Source organism: Pleurodeles waltl, chromosome 2_2, assembly GCF_031143425.1.
Source record: "Pleurodeles waltl isolate 20211129_DDA chromosome 2_2, aPleWal1.hap1.20221129, whole genome shotgun sequence".
Lineage (NCBI taxonomy): Eukaryota > Metazoa > Chordata > Amphibia > Caudata > Salamandridae > Pleurodeles > Pleurodeles waltl.
In genome coordinates, this window is record NC_090439.1 from 808,219,015 (window position 1) to 808,236,701 (window position 17,687).

Sequence of the window (17,687 nt, forward strand, 5' to 3'; positions counted from 1 at the left end):
GGAGGCAGAAAGGCTAGTTGGGCTGTGGAGGTTAGGGGTGTAGCTTTTGCCATGAGGGAAAGTGCCCCTTTCCTCAATTTAAACTTTAAGTTGCATCCCTTTTTTTTTTTTTATTTAAGTCGAGTATTTGAGACCTCTTGTATATACTTTAGTATATACCTCTTTGTAGGCTCTCTGCTTTTTCATTGGTTTGTTTCAGTGTCTTTAAAACATCCTTGCTTGCTAGTGATCAATCCTTCCTCTTTGTCCTACTTTTTCCTCAGTTGTACACTCCCCTGGAGCATGGCCCCAGTACTTGGCCCCTTCTACTTGTGCCACTGTAGCATGTGCTTAGGGGCTACTTTGTTCTTGGGCTAGGAGCATTTGATCAGAGCACTGGATGTTTTCAGTGGCCCCAGTCCATTTTTGTAAAAGGGGCTCTAAATCATGTTCTTCTCTGGTTACATATGCTATGCATTCAAAGACTGAAGTCAAATGTTAGCGGCTGTTTTATGAGGGTGCCTGTTTCCGCCCCCTGCCGCGGCAGCGCCAACACAGTCGTCACCACGTTTACAATTATTTCCTTAAGCACTGCAGATGTGTAGAGATTTAATGCATATTCCCCAAGTTTAAGATGGCTGCTGCACGTTATGTGCGATGACATCATTAATGTGATGACGTCATTGACGTCATTACATGGCCATCTCTCTTCCTTTTCCGTTGCTTGTTTAGTGTTGGAGCGAGCTAAAATGAAGGGACTTTGTTCTCATTGATATCATCTCATCTCAGAGCACCGATTCCTTCTAAGTTTACGTTTTTCTGGTGTTTTTCTTTTAAAACCTGTACGCTGATGCCTCAACTGGTTAATGTGGTGGTCTCTGGGGGATAAAGGCCACAGTCTTGTTTCGGTTCTCTTCTAAAGTCCAGCATCCACATCCCTTTCATTTATAACACTGGCTAGCTCAGAACATTGAATGATTTGACACCTAAAGCCCAGGTGAGCTTTTTTGCCAAATTGGTTTAGCTGCATATTCTCATTTAAAAAGTAAATAGTTTGCCTCCCATGATTTACACACAGGGTATGTGGCCGGTGAGGGATTGCAGGGCCTGTGCAGTTGGAGTCTCCTGCCAGTTCTGCACTCTGTGTTGTCTCCAGTTTTATCCGACCGCTGAGTTTGTGAGAAGCGTGTGGCGTGGTTGGGCCCAGTACGCTCAGGCTTCACCCCTGATCCCTTGTAGATCCTGGACTCCAGCTTTACCAATCTCTGCTCAGTCTTTATTAAAGAAGCGTAGTAGTTAGAAGTAGTTTTTTTCTGCCATATTTCTCACGGCTCGGGCCAAAGTTTAGAAAACTTTAAAAGGAAATGGGTAAGGGGTTAGGTTTTTTTGATGTTTGTCAAGAAGTTTCCAAAAGTTGCCTCGAGGAGATCATGACACAAATGTGGGCAGGTCACAAGATTCCGTCCCACCCCCTACTCGTGCCTCACAGTCCCAGTTAATGCAGCCTGCTGGCACTACTGGAAGGCTGATACAGAGGTAACAGTGAGCAGCTCTTAGTCTTGTCTGAAGTTAGAGCTGAGTTCTTAAGTGATTGTCTGGGGTGGGCGGGACCTCTACCCTACATGTGCCTGATTTTTCTGGCACTTCTGTTGCACACCTCTCCTTCCAGGCACCAGTCTTTTCTGGCTCTTCTATGGTACACCTCTGGCCTCCATATGCAGGTTCTTCTGGCACTTCTGTGGCACGCCCTTGGCTTCCTTGTGCAGGTCTTTTCTGGAGCTTCTGTGGCACACCTCTGCCCTCCATGTGCAGGTCTTTTCTTGCCATGCCTGCACTAAAATAGCATACTTCTGCTCCACCAGTATATATAGTGAGGGGCCTCAGCATCTCCCCATCCCACAGAGATGCTCTGAAGCTGTTGCCAAACGTTTAGAGAGGGTCCCTAAAATATTTTATAAGTGCATTAGTTGCTATAAAAGTATGTATTATTTCAGATTTTAAAATACTTTTTTGCTTTCTTCCAAGTAGCCATTTTCTCTTCTACAGGCAAAAAAAACCATTGGGCTCCCAGCTTCCCAGATAACTGAAAACAACATTTTTAAATTTGCTCTAGCACCCGGAATTCATCAATCCTTTGTCAAATGTGCTTTAATACTGCTAACCAACTTATTTCACCCACAGTCTACTCTTCCCTTCTGATGTGCAATCTGTTATACTAATCGCTCTCCATTGCTGTATTTTGTACTTTGCAGCAGGCACATGAACCCTCTGTACTACCTTATGATGATTCTAAACTTCCACTAGACAAAAGTAGGCTCTCTCTCTAGAAAGAACATACATTGCCAGCGTTATTTTAACATTTATACATTATATGCACTTTGTGTTCTGCCTAGTACACGTTCTGTGCAGCAGGCATATTAACCCTCTTTGCTACCTTCTGATGAATCCAAGCTTCCACTAGACAAAAGTACACTCTCCTTCCAGAAAGAACATTTTACGCCAGAGTTATTTTGACATTTTTACATTACATGCACTCTAAACAGAAAAATGTCACAGAACAAAACCCAGCTGTAACAGTGAGCTGAAGTGTCCGGGAGTGACTGAACATGAAAAAAAAAAAATATATATATATATATATATATATATATATATATATATATATATACAGGGAGTGCAGAATTGTTAGGCAAATGAGTATTTTGACCACATCATCCTCTTTATGCATGTTGTCTTACTCCAAGCTGTATAGGCTCGAAAGCCTACTACCAATTAAGCATATTAGGTGATGTGCATCTCTGTAATGAGAAGGGGTGTGGTCTAATGACATCAACACCCTATATCAGGTGTGCATAATTATTAGGCAACTTCCTTTCCTTTGGCAAAATGAGTCAAAAGAAGGACTTGACAGGCTCAGAAAAGTCAAAAATAGTGAGATATCTTGCAGAGGGATGCAGCACTCTTAAAATTGCAAAGCTTCTGAAGCATGATCATCGAACAATCAAGCGTTTCATTCAAAATAGTCAACAGGGTCGCAAGAAGCGTGTGGAAAAACCAAGGTGCAAAATAACTGCCCATGAACTGAGAAAAGTCAAGCGTGCAGCTGCCACGATGCCACTTGCCACCAGTTTGGCCATATTTCAGAGCTGCAACATCACTGGAGTGCCCAAAAGCACAAGGTGTGCAATACTCAGAGACATAGCCAAGGTAAGAAAGGCTGAAAGACGACCACCACTGAACAAAACACACAAGCTGAAACGTCAAGACTGGGCCAAGAAATATCTCAAGACTGATTTTTCTAAGGTTTTATGGACTGATGAAATGAGAGTGAGTCTTGATGGGCCAGATGGATGGGCCCGTGGCTGGATTGGTAAAGGGCAGAGAGCTCCAGTCCGACTCAGACGCCAGCAAGGTGGAGGTGGAGTACTGGTTTGGGCTGGTATCATCAAAGATGAGTTTGTGGGGCCTTTTCGGGTTGAGGATGGAGTCAAGCTCAACTCCCAGTCCTACTGCCAGTTCCTGGAAGACACCTTCTTCAAGCAGTGGTACAGGAAGAAGTCTGCATCCTTCAAGAAAAACATGGTTTTCATGCAGGACAATGCTCCATCACACGCGTCCAAGTACTCCACAGCGTGGCTGGCAAGAAAGGGTATAAAAGAAGGAAATCTAATGACATGGCCTCCTTGTTCACCTGATTTGAACCCCATTGAGAACCTGTGGTCCATCATCAAATGTGAGATTTACAAGGAGGGAAAACAGTACACCTCTCTGAACAGTGTCTGGGAGGCTGTGGTTGCTGCTGCACGCAATGTTGATGGTGAACAGATCAAAACACTGACAGAATCCATGGATGGCAGGCTTTTGAGTGTCCTTGCAAAGAAAGGTGGCTATATTGGTCACTGATTTGTTTTTGTTTTGTTTTTGAATGTCAGAAATGTATATTTGTGAATGTTGAGATGTTATATTGGTTTCACTGGTAATAATAAATAATTGAAATGGGTATATATTTTTTTTTGTTAAGTTGCCTAATAATTATGCACAGTAATAGTCACCTGCACACACAGATATCCCCCTAACATAGCTAAAACTAAAAACAAACTAAAAACTACTTCCAAAAATATTCAGCTTTGATATTAATGAGTTTTTTGGGTTCATTGAGAACATGGTTGTTGTCCAATCATAAAATTAATCCTCAAAAATACAACTTGCCTAATAATTCTGCACTCCCTGTGTGTGTGTGTGTATGTAAATATATATATATATATATATATATATATATATATATATATATATATATATATATATATATATATATATATATATATATATATATATACCCGGTATGACTTCAAATTTCCGTTGTCTCAGTATTTAGGGCCATATGTACCAACGAATTTTCCAATACACACAGAATGGGTAAAACCCTTTGCTACATCTGGCCCTTAGTGCTTTCACATTTATATGCAGCAGCCGTGTTACTGGATAGTGCTTTAAAGCTATTTTCTGCTTTGAAGATGTTGGTTTTCTTGGGCCTCCGGGAATAATGAGTTATTTGTTTGAGCGTAATATTACAACTTTACTGAACTCCTTAATACCTTTGAAATTTGTGCACTGCAGCCACTTCCAAACCCTGTGCAGGCAGCCAACCCCACCTAGCTCCTGGGCTGTAGCTGCAGTCCATAAAGAAAGCAGTCAGGTAAGGTGCTGAAATCATGGCTTTGCTGTGTTTTTACTGTGATAAACTACTATTCAAGAGGGTATTCCAACTGTAATATCGTATAGTTGGAAGCCAGCCCTTGGAGTAGAAATCATAGAGTTGTCCAGTTCCCTAGTTCAAAACTTGAGTCCTTCATCTATTTTGTTTCTGCTGTGCATTCTGGGTTTTGTAGTTTTATGTTTTTAACTGGAGACAAGCTGGAAACCAGCCCTTGAAGTAGTATTCGTAAGGTTGTCAAGCTTCCTAGCTCGATATGTGATTTGCACATTTAGTTTGCTTCTGCTTTGCATTATGGTACATGTAGTTTTATTTTTATAATGTGACAAAAGCTGCAAATACAAAGCAGAAACCTGTCTAGTTGAACTACACACGTTTGAGACTGTGTACCTTGAGCTGTGTGTGCACGTGTATTTACAAAATTAACCTCAAGGAGAGCTTACAGTTGATTATGCTGTACAATGGTCAGTATTTTATAACTAATATTTCAGTTGAAGACTGACTGAGGATCATTAATTTATGGTGAGATTGCTCTCCTCAAGCGTGTGAAAAATTATGGGCATTTTGTTTGACTCTCCAGATTGCAGTAAGGGGACAGTGATCTAGTAAGCTGTAGAAAGTTTAAAACACTGAATTTCACTGGACTTATACTGTGCCATCTGGTGGCAAAGTAGAATACATGCAGCAGTAGTAGAATCTTATAGCAGTGTATTTACATGCTCTTGGACTCTGTAATGGGCCATCCCCTGCTAAACTATGTGGTCCATATGCAGTCATGGGTGATGAGATTGAAGGGGGACATTACACTCCGTAACAAAGCTCTGCCATGCAAACAATAAACAGCTTTGAAAGGCAGCTGGCCTGTTCCTCTGGCTTGATTCCCATTTAACATTTGTGACTATAATAATTCAAAAGCATAGAGACAGAGTTTTAATGAGATCAGTTTGCAAGGCCACAGGATTTTTCTTTATTGCTGAATCTTAATTTATTGCTGAAATGGGAGAGTAGTATAATATGCAGTAACTGTGTTCACTTCTTTTATTCCACTCATTCTCAGCGAAAAATGCTCTGTGAAATCCATGAAAGTGCGTCAAGGAGGGTGAAGGAAAAATACACATAACGATAGAATAACCTGTTTCAGCGTATGTGCCTAATGATCGTATAAGTGCCCATCTTTGGAGCTTCCACATTGTGCTGTTTCCACTTCAGTGGTCATACACTCAGGCTGGTATCTGGCCAGGAAACTAAGAATCCCATAACCTTAAGTCTTCCAGAAAAAAGGAAGAGATTGTGTAGTTATATTTGGGCATCCTGTTGTTCTTACCTTTTTTGTTAGTTTTTTTGTGCTTTCCATTCAAATGATTAGTTTGTTTCTTTCTCTAACAAAAGGTTCCGGAACTCGAGAATTGTTTCCATCTTTTCTTGTAACCACATATTTCTTTTTTAGTTCTGAAGTAAGGAAGTGTCTGCATTTGGAAATAGTTGTTACACTTTTCTTCCCCCTTGGAGAAGCACCTAGTTTTCACATAGCTTCCTCACTGTTGCAGAAGTTGTGATTGCTTCTTTCAAAAATGTTCAAAGGGCAAACTAATAATTTCTCAGTTGCTTACAAAAAAATGGGAGATGGGGAGGAAAACGTGGAGGAAAGATAATTAAGGTGATATGCAGTGTGGACAGCTAAAATGTACGTTTTGCTTGCAGCATTTATTTTGTCATATGGTTCTGAGTCTTGGGTTTATGAAGTAAGACCGCTAAAGATGTTTGTAAGAGTAGTTTGAGGTAAAATAAAAATGGATTTAACTGAAAGTTTTTAATTTTTCAGCCATTGGTTCTTCCTATGGTAGTTTGATTCATTCCCAGTGTGTCAGCTCATTCTGTGTCAATTAATTTCATTTGTTGTCAGGCAATGAGTTCTTCTGTGCAGAGGTACTTAAGTCCCAGCATTATTTTATTTAGGAATAGATTTCACCTCTAGAAATCCTTTTAAACGGAATGTCAATACAAACAGTGAAGTGACCCTTATCTAGCAGGGGAGCAGCTTTTGTGCTACAGAACTTTTAATGACCAGGCACAGGGGTGCGGAATTTAATAAAATATCCACTTGTCCATGGGACAAGTTGTTTCATAAATCTACTTGTCCTGTAAAAAAAAAAAAAATCTACTTCTCTCTTTGGTGCCATATAGTGCAGTGACAATTTATGGCAGAAATCTCATTATATAAGAGCTCTGATAATAGCCTCACTGATTATGCCAGGGCTAAATCTATAGTAGGGCCGGCATACTTGCAGTTTCCTCATTCTGCCACCTGTCTCCAGATCTACATACTCGGGCTGGAGGTAGCACTAATTAATAGTTTCAGGGTTGGAATGCCCTTTTGAGGCTGTGCAAACCTACTAACTTGCAAGTTTTAAGCTTTTTCACCAGCTCTTCTCTAATCTTTTCCCATGCTTAGAAAGGTTGAACATTTACTTCTTCTAAGGTTGGGGTGAAAAAAGTGGTTGGAACAACAAATTTTCACGTGAGAAAATCTCCATGTGCACATTTGCTCATGCCAAAATACAGTTCACAAATATTTTCTAGGAGTAAGATTTCCTCATATACTTCTGTACATTTTTGTGACTTCATGAAATACATAAATGTGCACTAATACAGAGGCATATATACCACATGCCCTCTTTTGTGACTTTCTTTAAGAATTGTGCCTCTAATAAGGGGGGGTGCCCCCAGTATTAGAGAGGTGCCCGGTAAACGATGTGCTCGCCTAACCAAAAAATAGTTTGAGAGGCCTCTGGATTGTAGCAGTTTAAGTATGGGGTCTTCCACAAAAAGTTCCAATGCTTGCCCCTCCGATTTCTCAGGTACCCCAATCATGCTAACATTGTTTCTCTGTGAGTGGCCTTCAAAATCTAGCTTTTCCCCTAGGATATGTGTGGTAGTACACAGCTCCTTGATTCGCTTCTTCAAGGACGCAATTTCAGCCTGGAGTGTGGCTAGTGAGTCTTCTTCTTTCATCTGGGCTATTATGTTGCAGATATATGCCCTCAACAGTGAGACCTCTGTGACAGTGTCAACTTTGATCTCTAGGGAGCCGTGGACACCCTGTATTGCAGCCATGATATCTTTGAGGGTGAGTGCGTTGCTCTTGGATGAGGCCTGGTCCTGTCCATGGTTCCACCATTGCTGCATCCCAGCCGGGTCCTTGGTAAGAGTATATTTGTCCAGTTTAGTTTGGCGTGTTACACATGCACTATTGCTTTCAGTCATTGCCTTAGGTTATGCGAGGTGTTGTGCCCTAGAGTAAATACAGGGGAGTTTGGCTGCCAACTGGGGGGGCTAGGCCATTAGCCCTTCCTGTGTCCTGTCTGCTAACCCCACTGGCTGGCTGTCGTAGACAAATCCCACAGGCCCTGATTTACTCTACTGGGGCGCAGCTGCCTATCTCCGCTTCCGGACAGGGCAAACGCCAGCACAGGGGCAGGGGCAGTCGTCCTCTCACAGCCATATTGGGCCTCAGTATCACTGCAGGGTTTGGAGTTGTAGGTGGTGGCAGACACTGCAGCTATAATTGAGGCCACGGCTCGCATCCGCTATTCAGGCCCCGCCTCATGGCAGAGAAAAAATGCATCTTTGGGAATTATAAAAGGTGATCTGGTGTCCCCACTGCCAGTAGTACCCAAATATCAGGCCTTCATGGCAAGGGAGATGGATTCTTTGGCATTAATAAAGACCTTTTTGTTTTTGTTAAAGTTTGATCTCTCTCTGTCCATCTATCGGCTGGCTTCATTGTTAGTGATAATCTGCTCTTTCACAATTAGCTTATCTGCACACAAAGTAGGTTTGTTCAGTGCCAGGAACTACTGTGGCAATGTGTGATTTTTGAGACCAAAAATTATTATTATTTTTTTCACTTATGTTTGTTACAGTTGTGAGGGCCCAGCAGCGCCCACCACAATAAAGTTTTACAAAAGTCATGTCAAAAAAAGACATGTATTGACAAAACGAAAAAGACTGACCACCAATATCTCTGACCCATTGGCTTTGCAAATGCAGGTTAATTTTCATGTTCCCATATTCCTGTTGGAATTGGTTACTTTGATTTTCCATTATGAATATGTTTTGGAAATACTAGCATGTATCAACACATTTTGCAAAATTATTCTTCAAAGAAATGGCACCTAATATTTCACAGTAGTTTAGCAAAGCATTTTTTCCCTAGTTGCATTTTGTTTTTAAAACATTTTATTTTGAAATTAAAATGATCATCAGTCTTGCTTTCAAGGTTCTGCAAATATTTACATCTAATCTGAAATCATCATGGAAGCATTATACATAGCCTCATATTGTTAAACTTTGCAAATGTGTGTACACTTTTTTATTTTTTTTATTTACTGGAACCCCTGTCAGTAGTGCAGTTCTGACTCACAAAATTTATTTAGAGAGTCACCCTAATAATAAAGGCTTTGCAATAATGAACAATGAGTACACAAATATTACCTCAGCTACGGACAGTTCCCTTCTGTGCTCTGCACTGTGGTACTGTAATGTGGCATTATGTTGCAGAGGGTTGGGCTTACTTATCACAAGGACAAAATAAACATGAAAACGTATTGTCCTTGCCCCCAAACACTATGTCCTGAGTGTCAGGCTATTGGAATGCCACACACCTAACCTGGTCTACATTAATGGTAGACTCCCCTAATTTAACTGAACGGTGTTGTTAAATCAGCTATGAAATCTATACATTAAACACTTAAGTACTGATTTTTCAGAATTTGTGAAAACACTGGAAAAAACCTGCTGCAATTCCCAAAAATATTAACACTGAAAGAGCAAACCTTAAGTACAATACGTACAGGACACTTTTAAAAAGCTCCAACCTTCCCATTCAAATTTTGATTTTAGCATACTGTAGTTGTTTCTGTATTTTGTGTGTTTCATTTGGAGGTTCAAGCCAAAGTCGTTACTTAGGGTTCAGAAGTATTTCAGGAGAAGGCCTGGGTGAGATGGGGTTTTGAGAATGCTAATGGCCGAATGCATTCAAGGTCTGTTTTTTCCTTTTCATGTTCCAGGTAAAAGCTGCAGCCTGTGACATGGCCACAGCCTCACCACGGTGTGACACCAGAAACAACCACCCTGCAAGATGTCAGCTGCATGTAACTGGTAAATTGCTGATGCAGTTATTGTCCCTATATATTGCTGAGGTGGCTCTTATTTGGAGGGATATATTTAAGCGTTCAGTAGTCTATTAGTCCATATTGAGTCGTACAGCTTGATGGCCATACTGTTAGAAAATGTTGTCTGTACCTGCAAATCATTAGCTTATAAGGCATACAATTCCTACAAGGCATGTCCAATTTTGCATTGGATAATCTGTTGATTCTGAAAAAGATTTCGAATTGCAGATTCCTCATGTTAGAATATTCCCCAGTCATGAGACTGGATCTGGAAATCTTGAGCAGTACCTCTGCGCAACGGTAGTTGACATTGATCTGCTCTGCATTGGCGGAGTCCGTGCCAGAAGTGACGTTGAGGTACCCGAATAGGCGGCACACCGACATTAGTGCATTTCTTTCTGTGCCAACAGTGCAGATCCAGAGAGCTACCCGGGTCACTTTTTAACAACTTTTTAGACTTTTTGGCAATTCTTTTTTGATCTTTGCTCACAGTGTACTAGGGACATGTATCCCAGCAAACCTGCGGGGTTTTAAAACATGGAGAATGTCACCTACAGATGCATGTCTCTGACCTACGTTTAACTTGCCTGTGGTGCCTGGGGTTGTGCCACGACCCCAAGGTGTGCTCCAATTGCAAGTCCATGAATCTGAAGGAGAGTCACGAGCAGGCGTAGAAAGGCTCTATGCTGATGCCGGTCCCTCAGAAGATCATGAGGTCGTTCCTGCGGATGATAGTCTTCACTGGCCAAAACCGCTTCCTTCAACTCTGGTAAGACCAAGAAGCAAAAGAGGTGCACCTGAGCATTCTTTGCCATCCCTGTCTGAAATACTGTGCTTCTAGGCTTTGCTTCTACCTACCACCTGTGGAGCTGGTGCCTGGCCAACTTAAAGAATTTTGTGATGCCATGCATGCAGTCTTTGGACCACTGACGACTCCCCCTGGCCCCATGGAGCTGATTCTAGGGCTGTCCTATGGATTCCCCCCACCCCCTCCAGGATCTAGCTTGAAACCATCAAGGATCTCTCCTTTCACCCTCCCTGGATCCTTCCATTCAGCCCCCATATCAGACTTCTCAGATAATGAGCCTATCTCTGTTACTAACTCTGAACCATCACCACCCTGGCGCTGTCTGACACATACCAGAGCCATCCAGGCCTTACCCCTGGACTTGATGCTCCTAGATCAGCCCTTCCTTCCTGAGGAGGACCCTGAGCCAGCAGAAAACTGGCATGAGAAGCTAGGTGATGCCAGTGGCCAAGACACCTTGCAGCACTCTGGCATGCGTTCCTTTCCTGGCTCTGTGTCTTGAGGATAGTGCATCCTTCGCCATTGTGATGTGCAGAGCAGCAGATGTTGTTGACCTTCAGCTACCTGCTGTTGAGATCAAAACTAATGTCTTGACCCAGGAGATAGTTTGACTGAAACACTGCACCCCTTTATTGAAGACCTCACTGACTTTCTCTTGGAGACGTGGGGCAAAACCTGCAAAGGGGCTCTTGTGCCGTGCATGATTGGCCATTTCCATAGCCTTGCCCCAAGAGACCCAACCTTCCTCTCCCAGCACCTTTCCCCAGAGAGCCTGATTGTGCAGGCTCCCAGTGTCAAAGGCCAACCCAAACGCATTCACTTCCACCCCATCGGACAGGGAATCCAAGAGGCTGGACACCTTTGAGAAGCTTATTTTCTCTTCTACCAGCCGAGCCATGCAGTTGGTGAACACCGCTTGCCTCTTGAGCGAATATTCCCATGCGTCGTGTTGCACATCTGCTTCCTGAAGAGGGCTGAGCTATCCTCAGTCAAACCTTTAGTGGATGTGTGGGATGCAGTGAAATTCCCCTTCAGGTGTGAGCTGTATACCACTGACTCCATAGGCAGAGCCATGGGATCTACTTGTGATGCTGCATCATCACACCTGATTGTGGGCCCCTGGGTTCTTGGGGGATGTCCAAACGTCCATGATTGACATGCCCTTCAGTGGCTTCTGCCTATTTGGCAACACAGCTGACTCGGCAGTCAAACACTTTCAGGAGAGCCTGGTTGCCAACAGATCTCTCAGACTTTTCCTAGCTGCCCAGTTCCAGCAGCAGTCCTTTCCCCCTTCCGTGGCGGGAACATGTATGGACATCCTCAACATCAACCATACCTGCCAGTGCTTCAATCTTCTCAGCCCTTTTGTGGACTGGGTTACAGATCCCAAGGAGGACCCGGGAGTTAAAGCTAGTGAGCTGCCCAACCCCCACCCCTCCAAGTGCCACTGCCTCTAAGCCTCTTTAGTGCACCCTCCTTTCAGCACAGCCATCCTGTTGACGGCATGCACCACCTGCTCCACTGGTCTGCAATAACTTCTGACAATTGGGTGCTTTAGATTGTGGTGAAGGAGTATGCCCTTTATTCGTGGAAACCCCTCTGCTTTTGCCACCATTTCAAGAACGGCTGACGGAGGACCATCTCTCCTTGCTCCATCAGGAAGTACAGGTCCTACTAGCCAAAAAAGCCATTGAGAGGGAGCCCACACCAAAAGTAGGGCCTGACTGTTCTTCCTGTTACCTTCTTGTGCCCAAAAAATCAAGGCCTCCATCCTATATTAGATCTATGCCCTCTCAACTACTTTCTGAAAAAAGTCAATTTGCTCACATAGCCTCAGGTGCTATCTGTGCTTGACCTCGGAGACTGGATGGTAGTGCTGGACCTGCTGGAAGTGTATCCCTACATTCACATCCTACTGACCTACAGGCTTTACCTGAGGTTCATGGTGGGCCACGAGTATTTCTAGTTTGCTGTGTTCCTTTTTATCCTTACCAGTTCCCCGTGGGTGTTTACAAAAGTGATGGCAGTGGTTGCTGCCTGCCTGCACAGTTTGAGGGTTCCAGTCTTCCCCTTACCCTGACGACTGGCTGTTGAAGGTGGGCTTCTCCTAGGTATTAGTTGTCAACCTCCCATCTACTGATTCTAATATTTCAGCCTCTATCCTGTATTTCGGTGAGACTGACTCTGAAGCTGCCGGGAGAAATGGCCTCCTGCATCCTGTTTGTAAATCATGCCGTTGGCTCATGCAAGCTCTACAGTGGGACCCTTAGTCCCAGTGGGCACAGCGTCGGGAAATCTCTCCGACCTGGTCCAGATATTGAAGGGAACTCTACAAGATCAACAGTAGTGGATATTGAACCATGATTGGCCCAGTGGCAGACCTCTCTCCCTTCCCAACCTGGAGCTGACACTGGTGACTGATTCATCAATTCTGGTTTGAGGCACCCACCTGGGAGAGGTGGAAATCAGAGTTCTCTGGTCTCCGGAGAAGTCCCAGTTCCACATCAACCTGTGGGCATTTCGGTTTAGAAATGGGATTACTGGTTGACTCTGGTGTGAGCCATGGTCAAGCAGGAGCCACAATCCTAGTCACAATAAGACCCAAGCAAACCACAAATTAATTTGTGCTCAACCCTCTGGTAGCATGGCACAGTGAAGTCAGGTTTAACTTAGAGGCATTGTGTAAAGTATTTGTGCAAAACTTCAAACAGTAAAACAGCAGAAATACCACACAGAAAGATCCCACACCACATTAGACATATAGATCTGAATGTAATAAATAAAACTAGACCAAAATGTCTAAAATTCAATCCGTGGGACCGGAATTATGATTTGTTAAAGAATAAACTGCAGTATAACGACTAAAAGTATAAAGCGCCAACAGTGGCTATCTGTTTTTGCAGGACTGGGTCAAAGTCAAATGTTCAAGCCGACCGTGATGAAGCACAGGTTGAATACAGTTTGCGTTGTAGGGCGCTGCGATGTACAAGGAGAGTATCATGGGTGGTGATCGCACGAGGAGCAGGCCGGGCTTCACAGATAAGTGGACTTGTGCTCCATGCTGGCGGTCTCCCGTGAGCGGTCAATGCTGCTGTGTGACGAGTTGGGCAGGCACTGGCCCTCAGTGATTTTCTGTACGAGCAGCTTGGTTCTGCTGCAAACTGGCCCATTTGCAGTCATGAAGAGCCCAAAAGCTTGATTTTGAGAGCTCAAGAACCACAGCAAGTGTCCAGGACGGGAGAGGCACCTCTTGGTCTAGGAGTTGTTGGAGGGAGTCTGTGGTGTCCCTGAAGCTCAGATCAGGATGCTAGCAGACTAGGCCTTCGAGTCACTCTGGGGTCCTGGGTTCATGATGACGTTACAGGTCAGCATAGCAGGGCAGCAGTTTCTAGTAAAGTAGCAGTCCAGTGGGGTGGCAGTCCTTGTAGCAGCACAGAAGTCCTTGTTCCTGGCAGAGTATCCACAGGTCCATACGTGTACTGAAGTGGTGGTGTCTGAGGTCCTTCTTTTATACACTAGTGCCCTAGTTCTGGAAGGTGGGAGAAGCTTCTAAACATTGTCTTTGAAGTGCATGGAATACCCTGCCTCTCCTGCCCTGACTCCATGCTGGCTGAGGTGACAATGCAAGCTTGTTAATCCCTTTGTGTGGAGACAGGATACAGCCTATTTCGGTGTAAGTGAGGCTGGGTCCAGCGCCTCTCTCCCATCCTGCCAGTGGTGGCCCATCCAGTCAACCTAAACTCCCTTTGTGTGGGGGTGTCTACGTAGAATGCACAAAGCCTAACTACACCGATTCATGTAAGCAGAGGCGGACACCATATGGCTAGAGGAGAAAATGCAACTTTCTAAAAGTGGCATTTTCAGAGTTGTAATATAAATTCCAACAGTGCCGTAAGTTAGGATTTTAAATTAAGATTCCAGAAGCACCAAAAATTATCCAGCTATCTCTTCCCATTTGGAATTTGCTCCTATAAAACGTAATACGCCAACTCCAGTGTTATCTTAAGGGAGAGATAGGCCTTGCAGTAGTGAAAAACAAATGTAAGATTTTTTTCCACTACCAGGACATGTAAAACTTAAAAGTACATGGCCTACGTTTTTAATACACTGTGCCCTGCCATATCGGCTGTCCAGGGCCGACCCTAGAGTAGACATATGAATAAAAGGGGAAGGTTTGGGCCCGGCAATAGGTTTCTTGTGTCTGGTTGAAATGGCAGTCTAAACTGCACCCAAAGGCTCTGCATTGGTAGGCCTGTGTCATGTTTAAAGGGCTACATAAGTGGGTGGAACAGTCAGTGCTGCAGGCCCACTAGTAGCATTTAATTTACAGTCCTTGGGTACATGTAGTGGTCTTTACTAGGGACTTCTAAATCAATTTAATAAGCCAGTTGGGTGTAAACTAGTGTTACCATGTTTTAAGCAGAAAACACATGCACTCTAGCACCTGTTAGAATGCTTCAAAACAGGATGTATTAAGGCAAAATGCTAAGAGGAACCCATGTCAAGGATGCCAGGTCTACCACCATCCATTAAAGAAAAGCTGGTTCAAGTACAACACATCTGCCATGTGGTATTGTGACAAACAGGACTGGGTGTGGTAGTGGACCGTGTGCCAGGAGGCTTTTCTCCTCTGGAATTGGCTGGACCGCCAGGACAGCTTCCCCGTTGTGCAGAACCTGACAGGCTCACTGAGTGTCAAAGTAGGTAAGCTCAGCTGTCGATGCCTTGCGGATCACAAATACTGACTACTTTCAGAGGTGACATAAGGTTTTTCTGTGTCTTGGGAGAATCTTGGCTAGATCTGATCACCTCTGCTGAGAACACGCAATGTCAGCACCTCTTTCTTTTTTTTTTAATGTATCTTCTTTTATTGAAAATCCTTTAACAGCAGCACCATCAATTAGCAATAATGCTGCTATACACACCGGAGTATATTCAGTAATTGTCCATACCCCTCTGCCCACCCCTGGAACCTCCCCTCATATCATTAGTTCCTTGCATCTCACCAAGGATCCAGCACCGTCCCTCTCGGAAACCCAGAACCCCCCTGCATCAGTCCTCTATTTGAGTTCCAATCACTCCATAATTTCTCCCTTTTTCTGGGGCATCCCCTACCCTCATATACAAGTTTTTTTTGGCCATCATGCACCACTTCATACCTCATCTCCAGGCTTCGAATCAGGGTGCTGCAGAGGACGACAGGCTTTCACTGCATTCCTCTTTGCTACAATCGATCCCAATGTCATGAAGGACTGCTGTGCCCTGCCATCCCCCACTTGATTGGGTCACTGTGTTCTTCCACCCCTGATTTGCTGTAAATTCTGTCCAGAGTTTGACCACCACCCGGGTGAGGTCGGGCAAGTCAGTCCACTTCCGCTGCCTTATAGGGCCCCTAGGTGCCCCTGGTCACCCATTACATATCTATTTGGAGCGCTGGTTCTGCCTGCAATAGGTACGCCCAGGCGTTCACTGTAGTCAGTTGTGCCACCCAGTAGTACTTCTTAATGGCCAGTAGAGCAATGCCCCCATCGTACCAACCTCTCGTAAGTTTGTGCAGTGCAATTGTTGCGTGGCATCCATCCCATAGCAATAATTGGACTTCTGCCCCAGTTGCCGTGAAATATAGCTTGGGGAACTCATAGGGTGTGTTCTGCAAAGCGAACGGGAAACACAGCAGTGATGTAATTTTAAATAGCACTGCTTCTTCCAGTAGGGAAAGTGGTAGGACCTAGCAATGCCTCATATCCCTTGTCAGTTTGTCAAGCAGCGGGCCAGGTTGCATTTGTTTAAAGAAATAGATATAGATATAGATATAGATATATATATCCTGGCAGAGTGAAGGCATGTGGTCTTTGCTGTATGTATACGGAGCAGATAGTGAATGGTAGGCCATCACGTTGCCACGATAATGCCACAAATCTCGTGGGGAGCGATTTCTTCATTGGCACCTCCATGTCCCTGGAGCCCGTGGTATATCCTGCATGAACCACTATCTTATATCCCCATTGTCTAAAGCTCAGTACATGTTGCCCTTCAATTGTTCTTCCTGTGATAGAAAAATGTCAGGAGTGTGGTGCTTAAAGTATTGGAGGACCACCCCCTCTTTATTTTGTCCTTAGGCCCATTAACAGTCCAGGACATTAATTTCAGGGTGCTCCTTACAACCATATATAGTCATAGACCCACAGCTCAGAGACTCTGACCGTGTCAGCTCTGGTGTCAAGAGCCAGGCGTTTGGTCTGGGCAGGCTCAGGGAGCACACATCCCCAATGCAAGCTGATTGTGCACTAACACAAGCAATGCATAACCATATAATCAAAGTACATCCTCCAACAAATCCCCCACATCCTTGCAAGGCAGGTGTAGAACTGCCCACCCCCCAATATTTGAGAGCACCTGACACCCCAACAGAAGTAGTTAAGAATAGGGTCAAGTGGCCAATTCATACAAGAGTCCTTCGCTCCCCAACTTCTCTTATCTAACTGTATGTCGCTGTCCATCAGGAGGCAACATCTCATGTAAGCACCCCCCCCCCTCCCAGACTCCTGCTGTCTTTGGCCTGTGCACCACCTTTGCTCCTTTCCAGTGTGGGCCTCTTTCAAAATCTGATTGCCTAGACCATCAGTGGGATGGTGTCAACCCAGACTTCCTGGATTTTCTCAAGCAAGGAGTCCTGCAGGTCCCTTCTCAACAGAGACCGATGCTCTCTATTGCCCTATTTATTTCCCCATTCCCTTGATTCATCCCTCGTCACACCTGACGCTCTATTTCGTGGCATCTTGGGATGCTGCTGCGCCCCTCGTCCCCCTACTGATCTCCATCCCTCAAGCCAGTTTCAGGCCTCATCTAGGGTCCCAAAGTGCCAAGTCTTGCCCTCAACAACCACCCTCAACTTTGCCAACATTTGAGGTCTTTCTGTCTAATGATCCAGTTCACTCATCAAAACTGAGGCAGATCGTCTCGGACTTAAGTAAAAAAGTTCTGGGAAAATACTTATGCTGCCATTTTCTTTTGA

The 17,687-nt window shown here is 44.2% G+C and overlaps 1 protein-coding gene across 1 annotated transcript in view; it reads left to right on the forward strand.

Annotated features, from left to right (window-relative positions):
- WWP1 (WW domain containing E3 ubiquitin protein ligase 1) overlaps positions 1-17,687 on the forward strand; it is a 711,039-nt gene that overhangs the window by 59,137 nt on the left and 634,215 nt on the right. Inside the window, exon 2 of the mRNA XM_069220436.1 lies at positions 9,760-9,850. Coding sequence (XP_069076537.1) covers positions 9,781-9,850 — 70 coding nt within the window. The 5' untranslated portion in view covers positions 9,760-9,780. The remainder of the gene's footprint in view (positions 1-9,759; positions 9,851-17,687) is intronic.